The sequence below is a fragment of the Trachypithecus francoisi genome, unplaced genomic scaffold (genome assembly GCF_009764315.1).
Source record: "Trachypithecus francoisi isolate TF-2019V2 unplaced genomic scaffold, Tfra_2.0 Lachesis_group20, whole genome shotgun sequence".
Classification (NCBI taxonomy): Eukaryota; Metazoa; Chordata; class Mammalia; order Primates; family Cercopithecidae; genus Trachypithecus; species Trachypithecus francoisi.
In genome coordinates this window covers 62,594,570-62,616,329 of record NW_022681466.1, presented here as the reverse complement: position 1 = coordinate 62,616,329, position 21,760 = coordinate 62,594,570, and the positions used below count along the sequence as shown (strand labels likewise).

The 21,760-nt window shown below is 47.4% G+C and overlaps 1 protein-coding gene across 2 annotated transcripts in view; it reads left to right on the top strand.

The window, feature by feature from the left end:
• Positions 1-21,760, top strand: part of USP43 (ubiquitin specific peptidase 43) — an 86,159-nt gene that overhangs the window by 54,407 nt on the left and 9,992 nt on the right. The window contains exons 10-14 of one of the 2 annotated variants that reach the window (XM_033184564.1): positions 1,371-1,448; positions 2,323-2,449; positions 2,561-2,894; positions 11,329-11,487; positions 13,317-13,481. In XM_033184564.1, coding sequence (XP_033040455.1) covers positions 1,371-1,448; positions 2,323-2,449; positions 2,561-2,894; positions 11,329-11,487; positions 13,317-13,481 — 863 coding nt within the window. Of the gene's footprint in view, positions 1-1,370; positions 1,449-2,322; positions 2,450-2,560; positions 2,910-11,328; positions 11,488-13,316; positions 13,482-21,760 lie in introns of both variants that reach the window. The other variant, XM_033184563.1, reaches the window with a different exon arrangement.

The following is a 21,760-nucleotide window of genomic DNA, read 5'->3' as shown; positions in this document are numbered from 1 at the left end:
AGACTGTGGATTGAGGCAGAAAGAGACGAACATTTTAGTTTATTAGTAAGACTGATTTAAGGCTCCTGCTCAGATGTGAGTCCAATTTGGGCTTTCAAATGTATTCCCCCAGAATTAAATGATGCACCCACTGACCTCCGCCAAGGCAGATCTCCCCAATGCAGATCTCCGTCATTGTGGAAATGGAAAATTTGGGGTACCTAAGAAAGAAGCTTAGATCTAGGGGTCCCCAGTTTGTCTCCTCAGAATGGAATATTTGTCACATACTTCGTCTTCCATCTGCCAGGCAGAGCTGCTTCCAGGAAACGCAAGGCACGGATAGGGGAGAACGGCAGGTGGCTAGGTTGTAGGACATAGGTAGGCCTAATGACAGGAGGTAGAGCCCACCTTCTTCTACAATCCCACCAATCAGATAAGGCGCTTCTCCTCCTTTGGAAGGAGTGAGGATGAGGAGGCAGCATGATTCTCTGCATATACAGGAAAATGAGGGGGCAATCAGTGTTTGTCCCAACCCATCAGGGCTCGCCAGGCTGGGAGAACTTTTCCCAGACATACCTTGTTCCTTGCTCCCTCCTGGCTCACTCAGGAAGGTGCCACAACTCCAGCTCAGACCTGTCCATGCTCAGCCATAGGACTTTGTGCCTTCCATGAGCTCAAAACCTGTTATCAGATCATCTTAGTGATAGTTTGGGACTCATCTGACATCCTCCTTTCCTTGCAACGCATTTGAAACACTCCTTCGTTGCTATCACTTGTATCTGTTCCTATTGATTTCAGGATAAAACCTTATGTCCTCCACTTTGCTCTCTTCCCACCTCTTCTGTATTGAGGCTGATCCACCTTTTCTGAAATGGGCTGGGCCCAAGTAGTTGGAAAGAGCTACAGGTTGACAGGGCACTGGGATTTTCTATATACTGGAGGGTTTGGAAGGAGACTTCTTAGGTCGTGGAGGGGGGCTTAAGGGTGCTCCTTCTGTACTGCAGTGGGGGAAAGGTAGCAGCTCTTTGGGCTTCCTCAGTATTGGGTATTTGTGTAGGATGGTCAAATGGAAGTGCCCTGTAGACACTGAGAGGGTAGCTGCGGCTGCAGTGGAACAGCTGATCTATCTCCTCAAAGTAATCCCAAATCTATAGAGCTCACAAGCTCCCATGGGAGTGAGGGGAGGGCACTATGAGGTAGGTCTGAAGGTCTGAGACCGAGGCTTCAGCCGACTTGGCAGCCTCCGAGGATGGCTGACCTTGGCTTACAGGCAGTTTGGGTATTTCTGTTTGGAACATCAGTCCCCGGGTTGCGGGGAGACTGCTGAGCCCTGAAGAGCTGTGGGAAGGAGGTCCCGTGTTTTCTGATGGGCTCCCTTGTTCTCTTCTCAGGGCTTTGCATCTCAGGAGGCCAGGAGGCCCTCCACATGTCAAGCTGGCGGTGGAGTGGGATAGCTCTGTCAAGGAGCGGTGAGTTCAAGGGAATTTGCCTCCTGCAGAGCTGAGACAGGGCCTGTCTGTGCCCAGGTTTCCCTGGATGCAGCTTCCCCCAGCATGGCTGCAGGCAGGGTGCCCACATCTTTGAGCCAGTGTAACCCGTTCCTGCGAGATGCCTGAGTGAGAATTTTCTGTATGTAAATAACAGTGACAGGAATGGAGTGACAGTGGTGGTGGTGGGTGAAGTCAAGAGGAGTAACTGCAGTCACAGTAGACACTTACGTAGCACCCACCCACTCACCCCATGCCAGTCACTGCTCTGAACACTTTACGTGTGTATAGGGGATTTATTTCATCTTCTTCACACCCTATGTGTGGGTGGTCTGGGGTGGGTACTCCTGTAATCCACATTTCTCAGAGGTGGAAACTGAGGCACAGAGAGGTTAAGCAATTGCTGGAGGGCACACAGCTCATACACTGGTAGAGCTGGGATTTGAACCCAGACCCTCTGGCTGGAGTCCATGCTCCTCATTACCATACTTGGCTACCCCTGAGGTATCTCAGAGGTACTGAGGGCATCAGCTTTGCTTTAAGAAAGGACGTTGTTCACTGTAGCAAGTATTTATTGATCAACTACTAGGTGCCAGGCCCTGTGCTAGGATGAGGAAAACAAAGATGAATAAGCCAAGGACCTGGTCCCTGTAGAAGCTGGTGGGGGACAGAGAATTCCAGTAGAATATAGTGCTGAGTCCGAAGGATGCCTGCAGCTCCCCAGGAACTCATAGACAGGGCACGGTAGCGTCGCCTGGCCAATGCCTTGTGGCGGGTTTGCTGTGAGTAGAGACATAGACAAAACCCGTCTCGGAGCGGGAAAGTCCTGAATGCCGTGGGTGTCCTCTCCATGCAGCCTGTTCGGGAGCCTCCAGGAGGAGCGGGCGCAGGATGCCGACAGCGTGTGGCAGCAGCAGCAGGCGCACCAGCAGCACAGCTGTACCTTGGATGAATGTTTTCAGTTCTACACCAAGGAGGAGCAGGTCCCACCCTGGGGGTCCATGCCCCGGCCGGGAAGGGGGCTGGCTGCCTTTGGTGGGTTGGCCACGTGCCACGGGGGCCTCACAGTCCGGGTGGTTTCCTTTCCTTTCCAGCTGGCCCAGGACGACGCCTGGAAGTGTCCGCACTGCCAAGTCCTGCAGCAGGGGATGGTGAAGCTGAGTTTGTGGACGCTGCCTGACATCCTCATCATCCACCTCAAAAGGTTCTGCCAGGTGGGCGAGAGAAGAAACAAGCTCTCCACGCTGGTGAAGTTTCCACTCTCTGGACTCAACATGGCTCCCCATGTGGCCCAGAGAAGCAGCAGCCCCGAGGCAGGACTGGGCCCCTGGCCTTCCTGGAAGCAGCCGGGCTGCCTGCCCACCAGTTACCCACTGGACTTCCTATACGACCTGTATGCTGTCTGCAACCACCACGGCAACCTGCAAGGTGGGCATTACACAGGTGAGCCTTGCCTTGCCTTTCTGCCAATGCAGCTGTGGCCACAGCCTCAAGATGTCCCTGGAATGGGTGCTGCTCGGATGCTGAGCTCCTTGGGGCACTTAGTGAGATCTGACCCCTCACCCACCGCACACCAGGGCATGTGCGACAGCAGAAGGGACCTTGTCCCAGCTACAGAGTTGACGTTGAGTTAGGTTGGAGGTTGGAATATATAAAGTTAGGCCTGATGCAGTAGCTCATGCCTGTAATCCCAGCACTTTGGGAGGCTGAGGTGGAAGAATCACTTGAGGCCACGAGTTCGAGACCAGCCTAGGCAACAAAGTGAGACCCTGTCTCTACAAAAAAAAAAATGAAGAAAAAAAATGAACTAGGCATTGTGGCTTACACTTGTAGTCCTAGCTGCTCAGGAGGCTGAGATAGGAGGATCCCTTGAGCCCAGGAGGCTGAGGCTGTGGTGAACCATGATTGTACCACTGTACTCCAGCCTGGGCAATAGAGCGAGACCCTGTCTCCAAAACAAATAAACCAACAAACAGAGGTTAGTTATCACCCAAATTTTCAACCATGTGAAATATGGGAGGTCATTATTGGAACCGAGAGAGTGACGTCCATTCTCATCTGCGATTCAGCGTGAGGAATCTTACTTATCGGATTTGGTGGCCTTGTGTTCTGTGGCGTACTTTTCACATTTGTTTCTCTGGGGAACTTCAGAGCAGCGGATGAAGGGAAGGGCAGAAACAAACGACCAGACGATTTTCTCAATTGTTTATAATCATCCCTTTGAGGGCTTTCACAGAGTGTCATGATGGATCATTTTTCTCGATTATGTCTTGTTTGTTTCCTTCTCCCCCACCAGGGTATCTCAGTGACGGTGAGAAGCCTATTGGTAGCTGTAACAGTTGAGCGTTTCCGCCATGCAGATAGCGTGGAGGGTCATCGGGGTGAGCCTTAGCAGTCTAAGGGGTTTAGGGCATGATTTCTGTCATTGGAGAATGGATGGAACAGGCCCCATGGAGAAAGAGAAATGAGGATGCAGTTACAGGCTGGGGACCACCTGATTGGACAGAGATGCGCTGGACGGTCGGGTTACACTGGGCCAGCCTGGGCTGGTCACGGTGAGGGTTATGGGGGCCACCAAAGCCGCTTTCAGCTCACAGTGGCCGCCTTATGCTGCTCTGCGGTGCCAGCCTGTTCTTCCACAGCTGTCCTGCTCCAGATGAGGCCTTGCCACCTTTGTAACTGCTGGGACCATTCTGTCCAGCCACTTCCCCTGTCTCACTTCTCTGGGCTGAAAATAGCTCAGCAGGAATCCCTTGAGGCCCATATATATCTTGGGAGGAGGCATCTCTGTTACTCAGATTTTTTTTTTTTTTAACTAAGAGCGTTATGGCTGAATGAGTCCCCGTGCACACATGAGTGGTGAAAATAAGGACAGCTGGAACCTGGACCTTGTCATTTCCCATGCTGAACGTGCTGCCTCCCCATCTATAAACCCACAGGGTGGCCCCAACATAAATGAAGGGCAGTGATGTAAAACCACAGCAGGGAGTTAGAAGTAGCATAGGAGTGAGAAGCGTTGGTGTCTGCCTTATGGAAAGCGAGATCCAGACCCCTCCTGGGGTGAGCATTACAGAGCAGAATGCCCGATCTGGGAGGCAGTGGTTTGGCAGCAGAAGGGATACAGTCCCTGGGAGGTTCCCCTTGCAGAGATCTCCTGGGTCTATGTTTGCACACACAGTGTACCACTACCTGCCAGGAAAGAACCTACTTAATACTAAAACCAAGGGGAGAGGAGCCCAAGGGGAATAAGGGACTGGCGAGGTGGGGGGCAGAGCAGTGTCTGCAGCCAGCACAGCCCTGGGTCAGACCCGGGCCACTTGCTCTCATCTGCGCCAGCATACACCATCTTTTCCCTCAAGACAGTCTGCACCGCCCATTAAATGGCAGAGCGTGGGCTTCACACCTGGGTCACCCTGGCTCCAGGGTCAGTAGCTTCTGCCCTGCCGAGATGAGTGATTCCTAATATGAACAAGTCTCCAAGCCATGTAGGGTGTTGTCGATGAGTGTCAACTCCCTCATTTAGGTGAAGCACACCCTCGGTGACTTCCTAGGAAAGAGTGATGGGAGCTTGACCTCTGGAGTGCTTACGTGTCAGGAAATGCCTTTATTCTCACACCTGATTGATAGCCTGGTGGGATATAACGTCCTTGATGGAAAATCAACAATGTTGCTTCATGTGGAGTGGGGTCTGGAGTGGGGTTTTGCTGTTGAGAATGAATCAGGCCAATTTGATTTCTGTTCCTTTGTCTAGGATAGGATATATTTTTTCTCTCTGGAAGCTTTTTCAGGTTCTTTATCACAGGTGCTCTGGAATTTCATGGAGTGTGCTTACCTGTGGGTCTTTCTCATTGCTTGTGTTGGGACCTGCATTCAGGGGACCTGTGTGTCTGCAGACACGTGATCTTCAGGTCTGGGAAATAATCTTTGTGCTTTTTTGTTTTGTTTTGTTTGTGAGATGGAATCTCACTATGTCACTCAGGCTAGAGTGCAGTGGTGCGATCTCGGCTCACTGCAATCTCTGCCTCCTGGGTTCAAGGGATTCTCCTGCTCCAGCCTCCTGAGTAGCTGGGACTACAGGTGCCCGCCACCACGCCCGGCTGATTTTTGTATTTTTTAGTAGAGACGGGGTTTCGCCATGTTGGCCAGGCTGGTCTTGAACTCCTGACCTCAAATGATCTGCCTTTCTCGGCCTCCCAAAGTGCTGGGATTACAGGCGTGAGCCACTGTGCCTGGCCTAGTCTTAGGTTTCTTTTTCAGAGCATCCTGGTTTTGTTTTGAGTCCTCACTTGGCTTGACTTCTTGTGATTCCTGATACATCCAGTACTGAGCCTCTGCGGCTACAGCTGGTGGGTGGCCCCCTTCCTGCCCCCCTGCACCCCTCCACCTCCCCCAGGCACTCTGTGTTGAACCCCTTCCTTGCCAGAGGCGAGTGTGTGACCTCCACTCTATCTGCTTGCTGGGCCCTCAAAGCTGAGCTGTTGCTTTCTATCTCATGTCTTTTGACATTTTTATTCCTTTTTAATTATTTGCTTCTTGGAAGTATGATAGTTCTACCACATTTCAGAGTCTTAGAAATCTCAAATGCCTTTTGTTTCATTTTAAATGTGTTGAGTAGGTAATGCATGCCTATATTTCAAAATTCACGCAGCCTAAAAAACAGGGACAGTGACAAGTCTTGATTCTATCTTTGTTCCTCATTTACCCCCTCCTCATTTATAGGTAACCATTTTTAGTAGTTTCTTGTGTACTATTCCTCCACAATTTCTTTATGTAAATACAAGCAATTGTGAGTATATTTTTATATATACATATATATGTGTTGATTTTATATATTTTCTCCCCTCCCCCTAATTTAAGTAAAAGTACTATCTGCTGTGTTGCACCTGGCTTTTTTTTTTTCCCTGAAAATCTATCTTGGAAATCTTTTCATGTCCTCATTTCTAGACAGCTTCTCCATCTTCTTTTATAAATGTAAATGCACTAAATAAATATAACAATTTATTAAATACTCTGTAGATGGACGTTGGACTGATTCATTCTTCTACTATTACAAATGTTGCTGTCGGCTGGGTGTAGTGGCTCACGCCTGTAATCCCAGCACTTTGGGAGGCTGAGGCAGGCAGATCATTTGAGGTTAGGAGTTCAAGACCAGCCTGGCCAACATGATGAAACCCTGTCTCTACCAAAAATACAAAAATCAGCCAGGCGTGGTGGCATCTGCCTGTAGTCCCGGCTACTAGGAGGGCTGAGGCAGGAGAATTGCTTGAACCCAGAGGTGGAGATTGCAATGAGCCAAGATCGCACCACTGCACTCCAGCCTGGGTGACAGAGCGAGTCTCTTTCTCAATTTTTAAAAAAAGCACACACACACACAAATATTGCTGTCATAACCCTTTAGGTATGTCATTTTCTAGATATGGAAGTTTATTGGCGGGATAAATTCTCAGACTTGGAATAGCTGTGTCTGTGTTGTAACAAGCATGAACAAGATGTCCTGCACAAAGGGTCATAGCAGTTTGCAGTCTGATAACAGTAAGAGAACACCTGGTTCTCTGTAGCCTCTCCAGTAGAGTGTGCAATCACACTTTCGGATTTTTGCCAATCTAATAGGAGGAAAATGGTATCTCTGTGTAAGTCGAATATTTAGCATCTTAATAGTGTGAGCTTGAGCATCTTTTCGTATGTTTGAGTCATTATGGTTCCTTTCCTGTAAACTGTCTCTCTGTGTCCTTGACTGTTTCTCAGATAAATTATTAGTCTTTTTCCCGTCAGTTTCTAGATGCTCTAATTCTTAATGGATTATGAGATTCACCTCTTTTCTGTAATATAAATTGCAAGTATTCGTTCCCTGTGTAATATCTGTCAGTTGGCTATTCCTATGGAAATTTTTTGCCATGCAGAAAATTTTTATTTTTGCTTTTCTAGGTAAAATTGTCAATCATTTGGATTTTGAGTCATGATTAGAAAGCCTTTTTCACGCTAAGATTAAAAAGTGTTTCTCTTGAGTTTTCTATTTGGTTTTAGCTTATTACATTTATTTAAATCCTTGGTTTGGAGTTTCTTAACGTTCTTGAGAGAAAGAGATCCAACTTTATCCCCCGGGAGTTGCCAATTTGTCCCAAGATCACTACTAATGGAAAAGCCAAATTTATTCCTTGAGATGCCATCTGCCATATTAGATAATTTTTTTTTTTTGGACGGGCGCGGTGGCTCAAGCCTGTAATCCCAGCACTTTGGGAGGCCGAGACGGGCGGATCACGAGGTCAGGAGATCGAGACCATCCTGGCTAACACGGTGAAACCCCGTCTCTACTAAAATACAAAAAACTAGCCGGGCGAAGTAGTGGGCACCTGTAGTCCCAGCTACTCGGGAGGCTGAGGCAGGAGAATGGTGTAAACCTGGGAGGCGGAGCTTGCAGTGAGCTGAGATCCGGCCACTGCACTCCAGCCCGGGCGACAGAGCAAGACTCCGTCTCAAAATAATAATAATAATAATAATAATAATAATTTTTTTGAGATGGAGTCTCACTCCATTACCCAGGCTGGAGTACAGTGGCACGATATCGGCTCACTGCAACCTCCGCCTCCTGGGTTCTAGCGATTCTCCTGCCTCAGCCTCCTGAGTAACTGGGACTACAGGCGCGTGCCACCATACCCAGCTAATTTTTTGTATTTTTAGTAGAGACAAGGTTTCACTGTGTTAGCCAGGCTGATCTCGAACTCCTGACCTCGTGATCTGCCTGCCTCGGCCTCCCAAAGGGCTGGGATTAGAGGCGTGAGTCTCCGTGCCCAGCCAGGGATTTTTATGACTAGAACAAACATATGTAAGAGGCTTCTCATATTGTAGGCCCCAACAATTGGTAGCTTTCAGGCTGCCATATACTTTTACGTAAATGCTGTCATACCATAGATGTATTTTTTGTTTTTAGTGGATTTTTGTTTGCCATATTACATATCAAAATAAACTTAAAAGATGTTAAATGAAATAAAATATTATGATGAGGCACTTGACTAAATGGCAAAATGAAACACTGGGTTCCATCATGACCTCCTGGTGTGTACATCTATTTACATATGTGCGTATGTGTGTTTATGTGTACATACATAGATTAAGACAAAACAGAATTTCATGACACGATAATTACATTTACTACATGTGATATACCTTAGTCCATTCTATTCCGGAATAACATATTAATTAATTTTAAAAATGCTTTGGCTGGGCGCGGTGGCTCACGCCTGTAATCCCAGCACTTTGGGAGGCCAAGACAGGTGGGTCAAGAGGTCAGGAGATCGAGACCATCCTGGCTAATACAGTGAAACCCCGTCTCTACTAAAAATACAAAAAAATTAGCCAGGCGTGGTGGTGGGCACCTGTAATCCCAGCTACTTGGAAGGCTGAGGCAGGAGAATGGAGTGAACCCGGGAGGCAGAGCTTGCAGTGAACCGAGATCATGGCACTATTGCACTCCAGCCTGGGCAACAGAGTGAGACTCCATCTCAAAAAAAAAAAAAAAAGAAAAGAAAAAAACTTTAAAATATTTTATTTTTTATTTATTAAACATTTTTTTTCAGGTGCACTGATTACCAGTGTCCTGATGGGCTGATGACTGGCAATTTGGGAGACACCGAACTATATAGAAATCCAGGATCTTTGCTCATTAATTCATCGCATAAATATCTATTAAGTACCCGTTTCTATGCCAGACCCTGCACTAGGTCCTGGAGCTTCAGTGATGAACAAGACAAATATGAGGCCTGCCCTCATGGGACTTCAGTCTCACTTTGGGGACAGACAATAAAAAGATGCTTATCGTTTTAGCACTTGCACTACCTGGCATTTTGAAAGGGCGACTGATCGACTGATTGACTGTGTCTGTGATAGTTATAAGGCCTCTCCAAGGACGTCACAAGTAGGCTCAGAGCTAAGGATGAGATAGAACTGCTGTGTGAACAATGGGAGGAATTGCATTATGAGCAGAGCCCGTAGCATGTGCAAAGGCCCTGAGGCAGAGAGCATTCAGTGTGTTTAAGATATGATGAGAACCTGGATGAAGTGCAGCCATTCGGGGCTAAGTGACGAAGGGTGGGGCTGGAGAAGTGGGCAGGACACTCTAGGCCATGGATGGGAGTTTGCATTTTTTCCAAAGGGATGATAAATCATTTAAAGGTTCTAAGCAGAGGAGTGAAGACATAATCTAGTGTACAAATCAAACTAGTTGCTCTGCTGTATGGAGAATATGTAGAAGGGATCTAGAGTGGAAATTGGAATTCCAGTTAGGAGGGTGCTTCAGGGGCTGAGTGAGAGACACCATTGGCTGAGATGTTGGTGTTGACAATCAAGATATTCAAGACATATTTTGAAAGTAGAATCAATAGGTCTGGCTTTTGGACTAGGTGTGGAGTGGAAGGAAAAGCAAGAGCAAAGATGAACTCCTAGGTGGCTGAATTGGATTACTGTGGAGGTCAGCAAACTGTGACCCACAGGCCAGATCCAGTCTAGGGCCTGTTTGTTGTTGTTTGAGATGGAGTCTTAATCTGTTGCCGGGGCTGGAGTGCAGTGGCACGATCTTAGCTCACTGCAACCTCTGCCGCCTGGGTTCAAGCTGTTCTCCTGCCTCAGCCTCCCAAGTAGCTGGGATTACAGGCGCCCATCACTATGCCCAGCTAATTTTTTGTATTTTTAGTAGAGACGGGGTTTCACTATTTTGGCCAGGCTGGCCTTGAACTCCTGACCTTGTGATTCGCCCACCTTGGCCTCCCAAAGTGCTGGGATTACAGGCGTGAGCCACTGTGCCCAATTGGTTTTTTTTTTTGTTTTTTTGTTTTTACTTTTTTTACTTTATTAATAATTCATGGATGAAAAACGGTTTTTACAATTTTAAAAGTGGGAGAAAGACGTGCAGAACGTGTGTCAGAGAACATGTGGCCATATGTGACCTGCAAAGCCTCAATATTTGTCATCTGGTCCCTTATGGGAAAAGTTTGCAAACCTCCAGATTACTAGGTTATGCTGTCATTTGCTGACACGTAGAGGGCAAGGGAAAGGATACTTTGTTGTTGTTGTTTGCGAAGTGGTGAGAATATGTATGAACTTTCCTTAGATGTTTGACTTCAGTTCTTAGAAAGAGGTATGCCATGAGCCCAACTGTGATTCTCATCTTCACTTTTATTGCATACTTAATCAGAGATATGCATTTTGAAGCTTCTCAGAAGAAATGAGGTGAATGCTGACATTATTGTTTGGCTACCTGACTTGGGAGCTCCCTTTTATTAGAGATTTTGCCTGAGGAAGGGGTAGAATATTCAGTTTACAATAACAGTACTCTTGGCCGGGCATGGTGGCTCACGCCTGTAATCCCAACACTTTGGGAGGCCGAGGTGGTGGATCACCTTAGGTCAGGAGTTCAAGACCAGTCTGGCCAACATGGTGCAACCCCGTCTCTAATAAAAATACAAATATTAGCCGGGTGTGGTGGCAGGCACCTGTAATCCCAGCTACCCAGGAGGCTGAGGCAGGAGAACCTGCTAGAACCTGGGAGACGGAGGTTGCTGTGAGCCGAGAAGGTGCCACTTCACTCCAGCCTGGGCAAAAGAGCGAAACTCTGTCTCCAAAATAAATAAATAAATAAACAAAAATAAAAATAAAAATAATAACAGCACTCGTTATCAGTAAGAATCTGTGGGTATAACCTATTGATCTTTTCGGATTCCAAAAAGTTCATTTCTGGCCAAAAATGGACTGTTTTTTTTTTTTTCTCATTCTGATTTAAACATACCACTTTTTTAGCTATGCCAGTGGGAAATGTCTTCCTACCTTTTGGGGCTCCAGTAACTGAGACTTGGGGTTGGGACCTTTGCAGCCTACTGCCGGAACTCTCTGGATGGCCAGTGGTACAGTTACGATGACAGCACGGTGGAACCGCTTCGAGAAGATGAGGTCAACACCAGAGGGGCTTACATCCTCTTCTATCAGAAGCGGAACAGCATCCCTCCCTGGTCAGCCAGCAGCTCCATGAGAGGTAGGTGCTGCTGCTCATGACAGGAGGGGGTGTGGTGAAGTCACTTTAAGAACTGGGAAGAGGCTCAGCAGGACCAGGAGAGGTTGGCAAGGATCTGAAAGAGGAAGCCCGGGCTGCTGCTGTAGAATCTGAGTGGCACAGACTAGTTGCTCATTTGCCAGGGTGTGGGGTGGATAGATGATAATTCAGGAAAGGAGAAAAGGATAATTATTTGTATTCAGGGCAAGTGACACTTGGCAGTGTGGAATTCCATATTCCTAGTCTCATATGACAGCAGGTTTTATTAGGTGTGTGTAATATAAACTGATGTCAGTCCTATTGGAAAGGCAGGGCAGTTATAAAGGATCCTGGACTTTTCTAGGAAAGGTACCTTTTTTTTTTTTTTGAGAGGGAGTCTCGCTCTGTCACCAGGCTAGAGTGCAGCGGCATGATCTTGGCTCACTGTAACCTCCGCCTCCCGGGTTCAAGCAATTCTCCTGTCTCTGCCTCCCAAGTAGCTGGGACTACAGGCACATGCAACCACCATGCTCAGCTAATTTTTGTATTTTTAGTAGAGACAGGGTTTCACCATGTTGGCCAGGATGGTCTCGATCTCTTGAGCTCTTGATCCGCCCACCTCAGCCTCTCAAAGGCAGCTGTTTAAACACTGCTGCACTCCAGGAATTCATTGATTAGACAGCCTGAAACTTGCTTGGAACTGGAGAAAGAAAGTGCCAAAGCTGACCCTTTCGTGTGATTTGTTTTGTGCTGCAAACCAACTGTCCTTATCTTTGGAACAAGAGAGCATTAAAAAAAAAAATTAAGCAGATTTTCTCCTAACAGTTATCAGAAAATGGCCAAATAAATCCAAGAGTCCTCAGCAGGCCTAAACCAATCCTAACACAAGTTTAGCTTCCATTTACAGAAGGAGATATTGAAAAAAGAAGTAAAAACCTGTTCTGTTAGAGAAAAGAAGGTTTTCTAACTGTCCAGTATAATAAAGACAATGTATCCCTATGGTGCAAAAGGTGGGCATCCTTACTGCCCATTGTAAAAGATTTGGTTTCCCTAAACTTGGGATACACTCCTGTAACATGGCTTATTACCTGCTGAACTGTGCGTACTGGGGCCCTGGTACTGGTAATGAAATGTTGCTACTCTGCCTCTGGCTACAGCTCTGAGTAATACAGTCCTTTGGCTCTGGAAAAGAAACAAAAAACATATTTAGGATGCCAAAGCTGGTGACAAGGAATTTCATGGAAAGCATTTCAATGCTTGTCAACGTACTTTCCTTTGCTGCTGTTGTTGTTGTTTTGTTTTTTTATTTTTTGAGATGGAGTTTCGCTCTTGTTGCCCAGGCTGGAGTGCAGTAGCGAGATCTCGGCTCACTGCAACCTCCGCCTCCCAGGTTTACACGATCCTCCTGCCTCAGCCTCCTGAGTAACTGGGATTACAGGCGCCCGCCACCACACCCGGCTAATTTTTTGTATGTTTCGTAGAGATGGGATTTCATCATGTAGGTCAGGCTGGTCTCGAACTCCTGACCTCAGGTGATCCGCTCGCCTAGGCCTCCGTAAGTGCTGGGATTACAGGCGTGAGCCACTGCGCCCGGCCCATACTTTCCTTTTTGTGCTCCAATGCCTCTCCCTAAACTTGTAAGCTTCGTCATATGGGTACCCAATCATGTATTTCCTCTCTCGTCATTGACTGGTTTCTGCAGTTCTGCTCTGGTTCTGTAGTTCCGGGGCTGAAGGATGGGGCCGGAATGCGGATCTGGCTGTGAGGTGCTTCCCTAGGACTCTGAAAGGTTAGCGCTGGGCTCAGCCTCTCCCTCTGTGTTTCCTCCACAGGCTCTACCAGCTCCTCCCTGTCCGATCACTGGCTCCTACGGCTCGGGAGCCACGCTGGCAGCACGAGGGGAAGCCTGCTGTCCTGGAGCTCCGCCCCCTGCCCCTCCCTGCCCCAGGTTCCCGACTCTCCCGTCTTCACCAACAGCCTCTGCAACCAGGAAAAGGGTACGTTGGTTACATGTGCTTGGTTTATTTTCATTTCCTGTGACGTCCATTGTTATTGCTCTGTATGAAAGCCCTGTTACTTCATAGCCTCGAATGGAAAGCGTCCATCATTACGAGAGGTTTGTTCATCTCTTAAATGGGGTCTTCTACGGCCTGCCCTTCCTTGCCTGCTTCTCCCCATCCTCTTCCCTCCAGCCACAGGTACCTTTTCTCTGCCCCTGTGTAGCTTACTGTCATAGATAAGTAAACCTGGGAACATGGTACTTAAAGAGGGAAGAATGGCAAAGAGAATCAGGGAAGAGGGTATCCGGGCCCGGGGTGGAGGAGGGAGGGTGCACAGGGTCCTGGAGATAGGGGGGAGGGGAACGTCTTTCTAGGGGGTGACACTGAGCAGAGCCCTGAGTGAGGCAGTGTGACTTGTGTAGAAGCCTAGGGTGTGTTCCAGGAGAGGAGCCCTCCACGGTGAAGGCTGGGAGTGAGCATTGGTTGGGTGAGGGGCTAAAGAAACCAGAGCTGTGGCCAGAGCAGAGACACCCAGGAGTAGAGAGAGCAGGAGTGGGCAGGGGCCATGTCAGAACCTACCTTTCCGAGTTTGAGGTATAAAGTTTGAACTCTTCTAAGTGTAGTGGATAGCGAGTGGAGAGGTGTTTTTTGTTTTTTTTTTTAGTGCTTCTGCTTTAATCATTGTTTTTTAAAAACTGACACATAATCATTGTACATATATATGGGGTACATGTGATATTTTGATACATGCGTACAATGTGTAATGGCCAAAGTAGGGTATTTAGAATATCCATAACCTCAAACACTTATCATTTCTTTGTGCCGTAAACATTTCAAATCTCTTCTAGCTATTTATATTAACTGTAGTCACCTTCCTGTGCTATTAAACATCAGAACTTATTTCATCTAACTGTGTATTTGTACTTTTTTTTTTTTTTTTTTGAGACAGAGTCTCACTCTGTCACACAGGCTGGAGTCCAGTGGCGCAATCTCGGCTCACTGCCACCTCTGCCTCCCCTCCCAGGTTCGAGCGATTCTCCTGCCTCAGCCTGCAGCTGGGATTACAGGCACCTGCCACTACGCCTGGCTAATTTTTGTACTTTTCATAGAGATGGGGTTTCATCATGTTGGTCAGGCTGATCTCAAACTCCTGACTTCACGTGATCTGCCCGCCTCGGCCTCTCAAAGTGCTGGGATTACAGGTATGAGCCACTGCACCTGGCCTAGTTGTACCTATTAACCCACTTCTCTTCATCCACCCCCATTCCCAGCCTCTGGCAACCATCATTCTATTCCATACCTCCATAAAATTGACTTTTTTTAGCTTGCTGGAGAGTTCTGAGCAGGGAAGTGGCTGATCTGATAGTTTTTAGAGAGTCTACTCTGGCTACTGTGTGGAGAATACATCACAGGGAGGCAAGAGTGGGGACGTAGGAAGGTCATTCAGGACACTAACATGGTTATATCCAGGTGGGAGATAGTGGTGGTTTGAACTAGCAGGTTAGGTAAGAGATGGTCAAACTGGATATATTTTGAAGCTAGAGCTGCTAGGAATTGCCAATGTGGGGTGTGCGGTGTGAAGGAAGCAGAAGAGTCAAGGATAACTCCTTGCTTAGGGTCTAAATAACGAGGGAAGAGCTGCACAGTTAATGAGATGGGAGAAAGTTGGGTAGGAACAGTTCATTTTGGAGGGAAGGCAAGGTTTTTTGACATAATAATTTTGAGAATCCTGGAAGACATCAGTCCCCAGCCTTTTTGGCACCAGGGACCAGTTTCATGGAAGACAATTTTTGCACCGACTCGGGGTGAGGATGGTTTGGGATGAAACTGTTCCACCTCAGATCATCAGCCATGAGATTCTCGTAAGGAGCCTGCAACCTGCATCCCTCACGTGCGCAATTCACAATAGGCTTCGTGTTCCCATGAGAATCTAATACCTCCGCTGATCTGACAGGAGGCGGAGCTCAGGCAGTAATGCGAGTGACGGGGAGCAGCTTTAAATACAGATGAAGCGGCCGGGCGCGGTGGCTCACGCCTGTCATCCCAGCACTTTGGGAGGCCGAGGCGGGCGGATCACAAGGTCAGGAGATCGAGACCATCCTGGCTAATACGGTGAAACCCCGTCTCTACTAAAAATACAAAAAAATTAGCCGGGCGTGGTGGCGGGCGTCTGTGGTCCCAGCTACTCGGGAGGCTGAGGCAGGAGAATGGCGGGAACCTGGGAGGCGGAGCTTGCAGTGAGCTGAGATCGCGCCACTGCACTCCAGCCTGGGCGACGGAGCAAGACTCCGTCTCAACAAATAAATAAATAAATAAATAAATACAGATGAAGCTTCGCTCACTTGCCCACCACTCACTTCCTGCTCGGTGGCCCGGTTCCTAACAGGCCGTGGATCACTACTTGTCCACAGCCCAGGGGCTGGGGGACCCTGCTAAGACATCACGTCAACGTGATAACTGGGAAGTGGAGAGAAATATTTGAGAGTCATCAGCACATGGATGGAACGGTGCTGGCTGAGCTCCCCTGGGGAAATAGTACAGCTGGAAAAGAATGAAGGCTGGGCACAGTGGCTCACGCCTGTAATCCCAGCACTTTGGGAGGCCGAGGTGGGCGGATCATAGGGTCAGGAGTTTGAGACCAGCCTGATCAACATGGTGAGACCCTGTCTGTACTAAGAATACAAAAAAGTTAGCTGGGCATGGTGGCAGGTGCCTGTAATCCCAGCTACTCAGGAGGCTGAGGCAGGGGAATCACTTGAACCTGGGACGTAGAGGTTGCAGTGAGCTGAGATCGCGCCACCGCACTCCAGCCTGGGCAACAGAGCAAGACTCCATCTCAAAATAAAAAAAAAAAAAAATGAAGACCCGAGACCAAACCTGGAGGTTCTCCAACATCTAAGGGTTGAGCAGCCAAGAAAAGAACTGAGAAGGAGCAGCCAGTAATGGGAAGAAAACCAGGTGAGTGTGGTTGACAGATGCAAAAAAAAAAAAAGAAAAAGGAATCTTAAGGAAGCATCCAACTGTGCTGAATGCTGCTGAAAGGCTGAGAAAGGTGAGGATGGTTAGATTCCATCAGGCTGGAAGCCCTCTGGTGACTCCTCCCTCCGGCAGAAGCTCCAGGAGCATCTGCTATGGCTGGAGAGAAGGAAGGCCTTCCTGCAGCAGGTGGCCCAGAGGCTGGGGTGGAGGAAGTGGCAGTGCGTGCACACTCCACCAGGCAAGGTGACTGAAGGAAAGCAGGCTGACAGCTCAGTAGGAGATAGTAGAGATGCATTCCGGTGATCAGGTCTACAGGGAGACGTTGATGACAGTGCTGGGAACAAGGGGATAGCCACAGAAACAAAGTCCTTAAGGCTGAGCATTGTCAGATCACACCTGGAATCCCAGCATTTGGAGAGGCCAAGGTGGGAGGATCGCTTGAGTCCAAGAGTTCAAGACTAACCCGGGCAACATAGTGAGACCCCCGTTTCTATAAAAAGTTAACCAGGCATGGTGGCATGTGCCTGTTGTCCCAGCTACTTCAGAGGCTGAGGTGGGAGGATCTCTTGAGCTTGGGAAGTTACGGTTAAAGTGAGCTGTGAGCACACCACTGCACTCCGGCCTAGGTGACAGAGCGAGAGCTTGTCTCAAAAAAACAAACAAAAAAACCAGCATTACTACGTAAGAACTGTATGTCTGTGTATGTGTGTTTGTGCCTGTGTGTGTGTCTGTGTCTTTGTGTGTGTCTCTCTGTGTGTATCTGTGTGTGTGTGTCTTTGGGTGTGTGTGTGTGTCTCTGTGTGTGTATGTGTGTGTTTGTGTCTTATGTGTGTCTGTAAGTATCCGTGTGTGTGTCTGTGTGTGTGTGTGTGTCTGTGTGTATGTCTCTGTGTGTGTGTGTCCGTGTCTCTGTGTAGGTATGTTTCTGTGTGTGTCTGTGTGTGTGTGTCTCCATGTGTGTATGTGTCTGTGTATGTCTCTGTGTGTGTATCTGTATATCTGTGTGTGTGTCTCTGTGGGTCTATGTGTGTGTATCTGTGTGTGTGTGTCTCTGTGGGTCTATGTGTGTGTATCTGTATATCTGTGTGTGTGTGTGTGTGTGTGTGTGTGTGTGTCTCTGTGGGTCTATGTGTGTGTATCTGTGTGTCTGTGTCTGTGTGTCTGTGTGTCTTTGTGTGTGTGTGGTGTGTGTGTGTGTGTGAGATCTTTAGCCTTTGTGTTCCTTCAGCCAGAAAGTGGTAACATGTTCAGATTATTTTTTTAGTTCCTTATTTCTTGTTAGGTCCTAACTTCTTTTTTTAAATACAATTTTAATAGAAATATTATATATAGTTGTGATTAGTATACTTTACATATTGCATACAATTATATATAATATATAAGTATATATAAGTATATTAATCCTTCATTACTTAAAGTATATTAAGTATACATCTGATAAATTTTCATAAAATGAACATCCTTATGTACCAGATTAAAAAACAGAATGTTCCAGCACCTTGCTCCTTTGTATCTCTCTCAATCATACTGTTTTAAATAAAAAACAGCTTGGAGATACATAGTTCTCTGCACAGAAATTTACTTACGAGAGAGAGCGAACTGTTGTCTGTTGACGATTGTCAATAAAAAAGCAAACAACAGGGGTGTGGAGAAGAGGGCTTGCAGGGTGAGGTGGGGGAGCCACCTCCTCCTTTCTGCAGATTCATCCATGGGCTGGAATCTGTTGTGGAGGCTAGCCTCGTGGTCTGACCTGGAGAAATCTGGCCTGGTCACCAAGGGGAGCACCTTGAGTTGTTACAGATTTATGGTTTCTTGAGTTATTTATGGATTCTCCAAAAATCCAATGCAAGTTTTGTCATGAAGCTATCTGCAATGTCTGCTACTTGACAAATCTCATCCTTTCTCTTATTAAAGTTTCTTACATTGAGCTGGGTGCGGTGGCTCACACCTGTAATCCCAGCACTTTGGGAGGCTGAGGCAGGCGGATCACCTGAGGTCGGGAGTTTGAGACTAGCCTGACCAACATGGTGAAACCCCATCTCTAGTAAAAATACAAAAGCTGGCTGGATGTGGTGGCGTGTGCCTGTAATCTGAGCTACTCTGGAGGCTGAGGCAGGAGAATCACTTAAACCCAGTAGGCGGAGTTTGCAGTGAGCCAAGATCGTGCCACTGTACTCCAGCCTGAGCAACAGAGCAAGACTCTCTCTCAAAAAATAAAAAATGATGATTTAAAAAGTCCTTACATTGTAAGAATAGTTAAATTTTGCATTGTGGTTAGGTTTCGGAGTTGTTTCTGGTTTGCAGCCATTACCAGTAGTCCTGCTATGAACATTTTTGATCATGTCCTTGCTGTCCACACCTCTGCATTTCTGTTGGGTATATGCCTAGGAGTGGAATTGCTTGGGCACAGTGTGTATGTTCATTCATCAGCTGCTTATTTCTTTATACTTTATGTCATCATTGTATCCAAGTACCCAGTGCAATCCAGCAGGTCCTTAAATAATGTCATTTTGTTCAACGGTCATTTCACTATAATGTTGATAAGAAAAATTAGTTGATTCCTGGCCGGGACTACTGGAGAATGCAGTTTGCTCACTCTCCCCATGTCTGCGTGGGTTTTCTCCGGGTGCTCCAGTTTCCTCCCACATCCCAAAGATGGACCGTTAGGTGATCTGATTGTCTGCACGGTCTCAGTGTGAGTGTGAGTCTCCCTGAAATGGGAGGCGACCTGTCCAGGGCTGGTTCCTGCCATTCATGACCCTGAGCTGGAATAAGTGGGCAAATAATTATCTTACTTGTTACTTTTCTTAAATGTATGTATAGCTCACTTTTTTTTTGTTGTTTGTTTTTTTGAGATGGAGTCTTGTTCTGTTGCCAGGCTGAAGTGCAATGGCGTGATCTCAGCTCACTACAACCTCCACCTCCCAGGTTCAAGCAATTCTCCTGCCTCAGACTCCCGACTAGCTGGGACTACAGGCGTGCACCACCACGTCCGGCTAATTTTTGTATTTTTAGTAGAGATGGGGTTTCACCATGTTGGCCAGGATGGTCTCGATCTCTTGATCTCGTGATCTGCCCACCTCGGCCTCCCAAAGTGCTGGGATTACAGGGTGTGAGCCACCACCCCTAGCCGTAGCTCATGTTTTATTTCAATGTTTAATAGTAGAAGTGTTTGGGTCTTTATTTAGAAGTTTGGCGATGCTTTTGAGACCAGAAATATGCTGTAGGAGCTTAACTATTATTTGTATCAATTAGTCTTTGGGAAAGTTGGTTTCGTTATATGTTGTTTTGATTCAAGTTCAAGTTATCAAGGGCCTTTCAATGATGCTGCAAAGACTTACTGTACCAGGTGTGTACCAAACTCTGCTTACATATTTGTGAGTTGAATAGAGATGATGATAGGATCTTAAAGCTACAAGTGGTTTTAGATTCTCACTGAGTCTGCCCCTCTGGTTTACAGGGATTCGTGTGTCAGAGTTAATTAATTCATTCCCCAGTGTGTGGCCTTTGGGCTGCCAGAATTTCACGAGTAGACATGACACTCATAGCGTGTCTGTGCATCTTGGAGTTGTCTGATTTCCTTAGAATAATGTTTCTGGGCTGGGAGCAGTAGCTCACACCTGTAATCCCAGCACTTTGGGAGGCCAAGGTGGGCAGAGGTTGGGAGTTCGAGACCAGCCTGATCAACATAGGGAAACCCCGTCTCTACTAAAAATAAAAATTAGTTGGTCATGGTGGTGCATGCCTGTCATCCCAGCTATTCAGGAGGCTGAGGCAGGAGAATTGCTTGAACCCAGGAGGCAGAAGTTGTGGTGAGCCGAGATCGTGCCATTGCACTCCAGCCTGGGCAACAAGAGCAAATCTCCATTTCAAAAAATAAAATAAAAAAGAGGCCGGGCGCGGTGGCTCAAGCCTGTAATCCCAGCACTTTGGGAGGCCGAGACGGGCGGATCACAAGGTCAGGAGATCCAGACCATCCTGGCTAACATGGTGAAACCCCGTCTCTACTAAAAAATACAAAAAACTAGCCGGGCGAGGTGGCAGACGCCTGTAGTCCCAGCTAGTCGGGAGGCTGAGGCAGGAGAATGGCGTAAACCCGGGAGGCGGAGCTTGCAGTGAGCTGAGATCCGGCCACTGCACTCCAGCCTGGGCGACAGAGTGAGACTCCATCTCAAAAAAAAAAAAAAAAAAAGAATCCGTTTCTGTGCAGGTATACTATTTCATGCAGTATGTTTTGACTTGTCCTGGCTGGACATTTCTTTTCCCCTTGTATTTTCATGATTGCACGTTTAAAATTATGTCTATGGCCGGGTATGGTGGCGCGTGCCTGTAATCCCAGGTACTCGGGAGGCTGAGGCAGGAGAATCACTTGAACCTAGGAGGTGGAGGTTGCAGTGAGCTGAGATCGCACCACTGCACTCTAGCCTGGGCAACAAGAGTGAAACTCCATGTAAAAAAAAAAAAAAAAATAGTGTCTACAACAAAAAAGATGTTATTTCTCAAGCTCGTTCATCCCTGTCAGCACCGCCTATGGTAAGTTCAAAAATTCATCCCAGCTCTGTTTAACGGCAAAGTACCTCAGGCCATTTCTCGGTTCTCCCAAGAAGAAATGTGCTTGACACCCTCCCAAGAGGAGGCTATTTCAAAGGATGGCCCAAGTTCCTCTCATGCTATTCAGACAGATGTCAGGCACACCTCTAGAAAACCTCCTCAGAGATCTCTGAGAGGGCTGGGGGAGGGATGATAACTGTCCTGCAGACCCTTGCAGGCATTTTACTCACATTCACTAGTTCAGTCCTCAAAACCTTTGGGAGAGATGATCTTATAGCCCTACCAAGGGGAAATCTGAGACTCGGTGTGAAGCAGCCAGTTGCACCTGGTTGTACAGCTCACCCCTGGAAAGTGGTGGGACTGAAATGGACCCGTTCCCTCTGGGTGCCAGGTCTTGGCTCTCAGGCTCTTTAGACATACGTTCCAGATTAGAGTCGCTTTCACTTGGAAAGAGACTGCAAGAACCTTGCTTCGTAAGAGAGCTTTTCCTCCTGGGGTTTGACTAAAATGGTGACAGATTTTGAAACCTGTTTTAGAAGTTCTGAGATGGTTGAAAAATCCAGCATTTGCTGAGCGTGGTGGTTCATGCCTGTAATCCCAGCACTTTGGGAGGCCGAGGCAGGTGGATCACCTGAGGCTAGGAGTTCGAGACCAGCCTGGTCCACATGGCAAAACCTTGTCTCTACTAAAAATGCAAAAATTAGCTGGGCATGATGGCCATGCCTGTGATCCCAGCTACTAAGGAG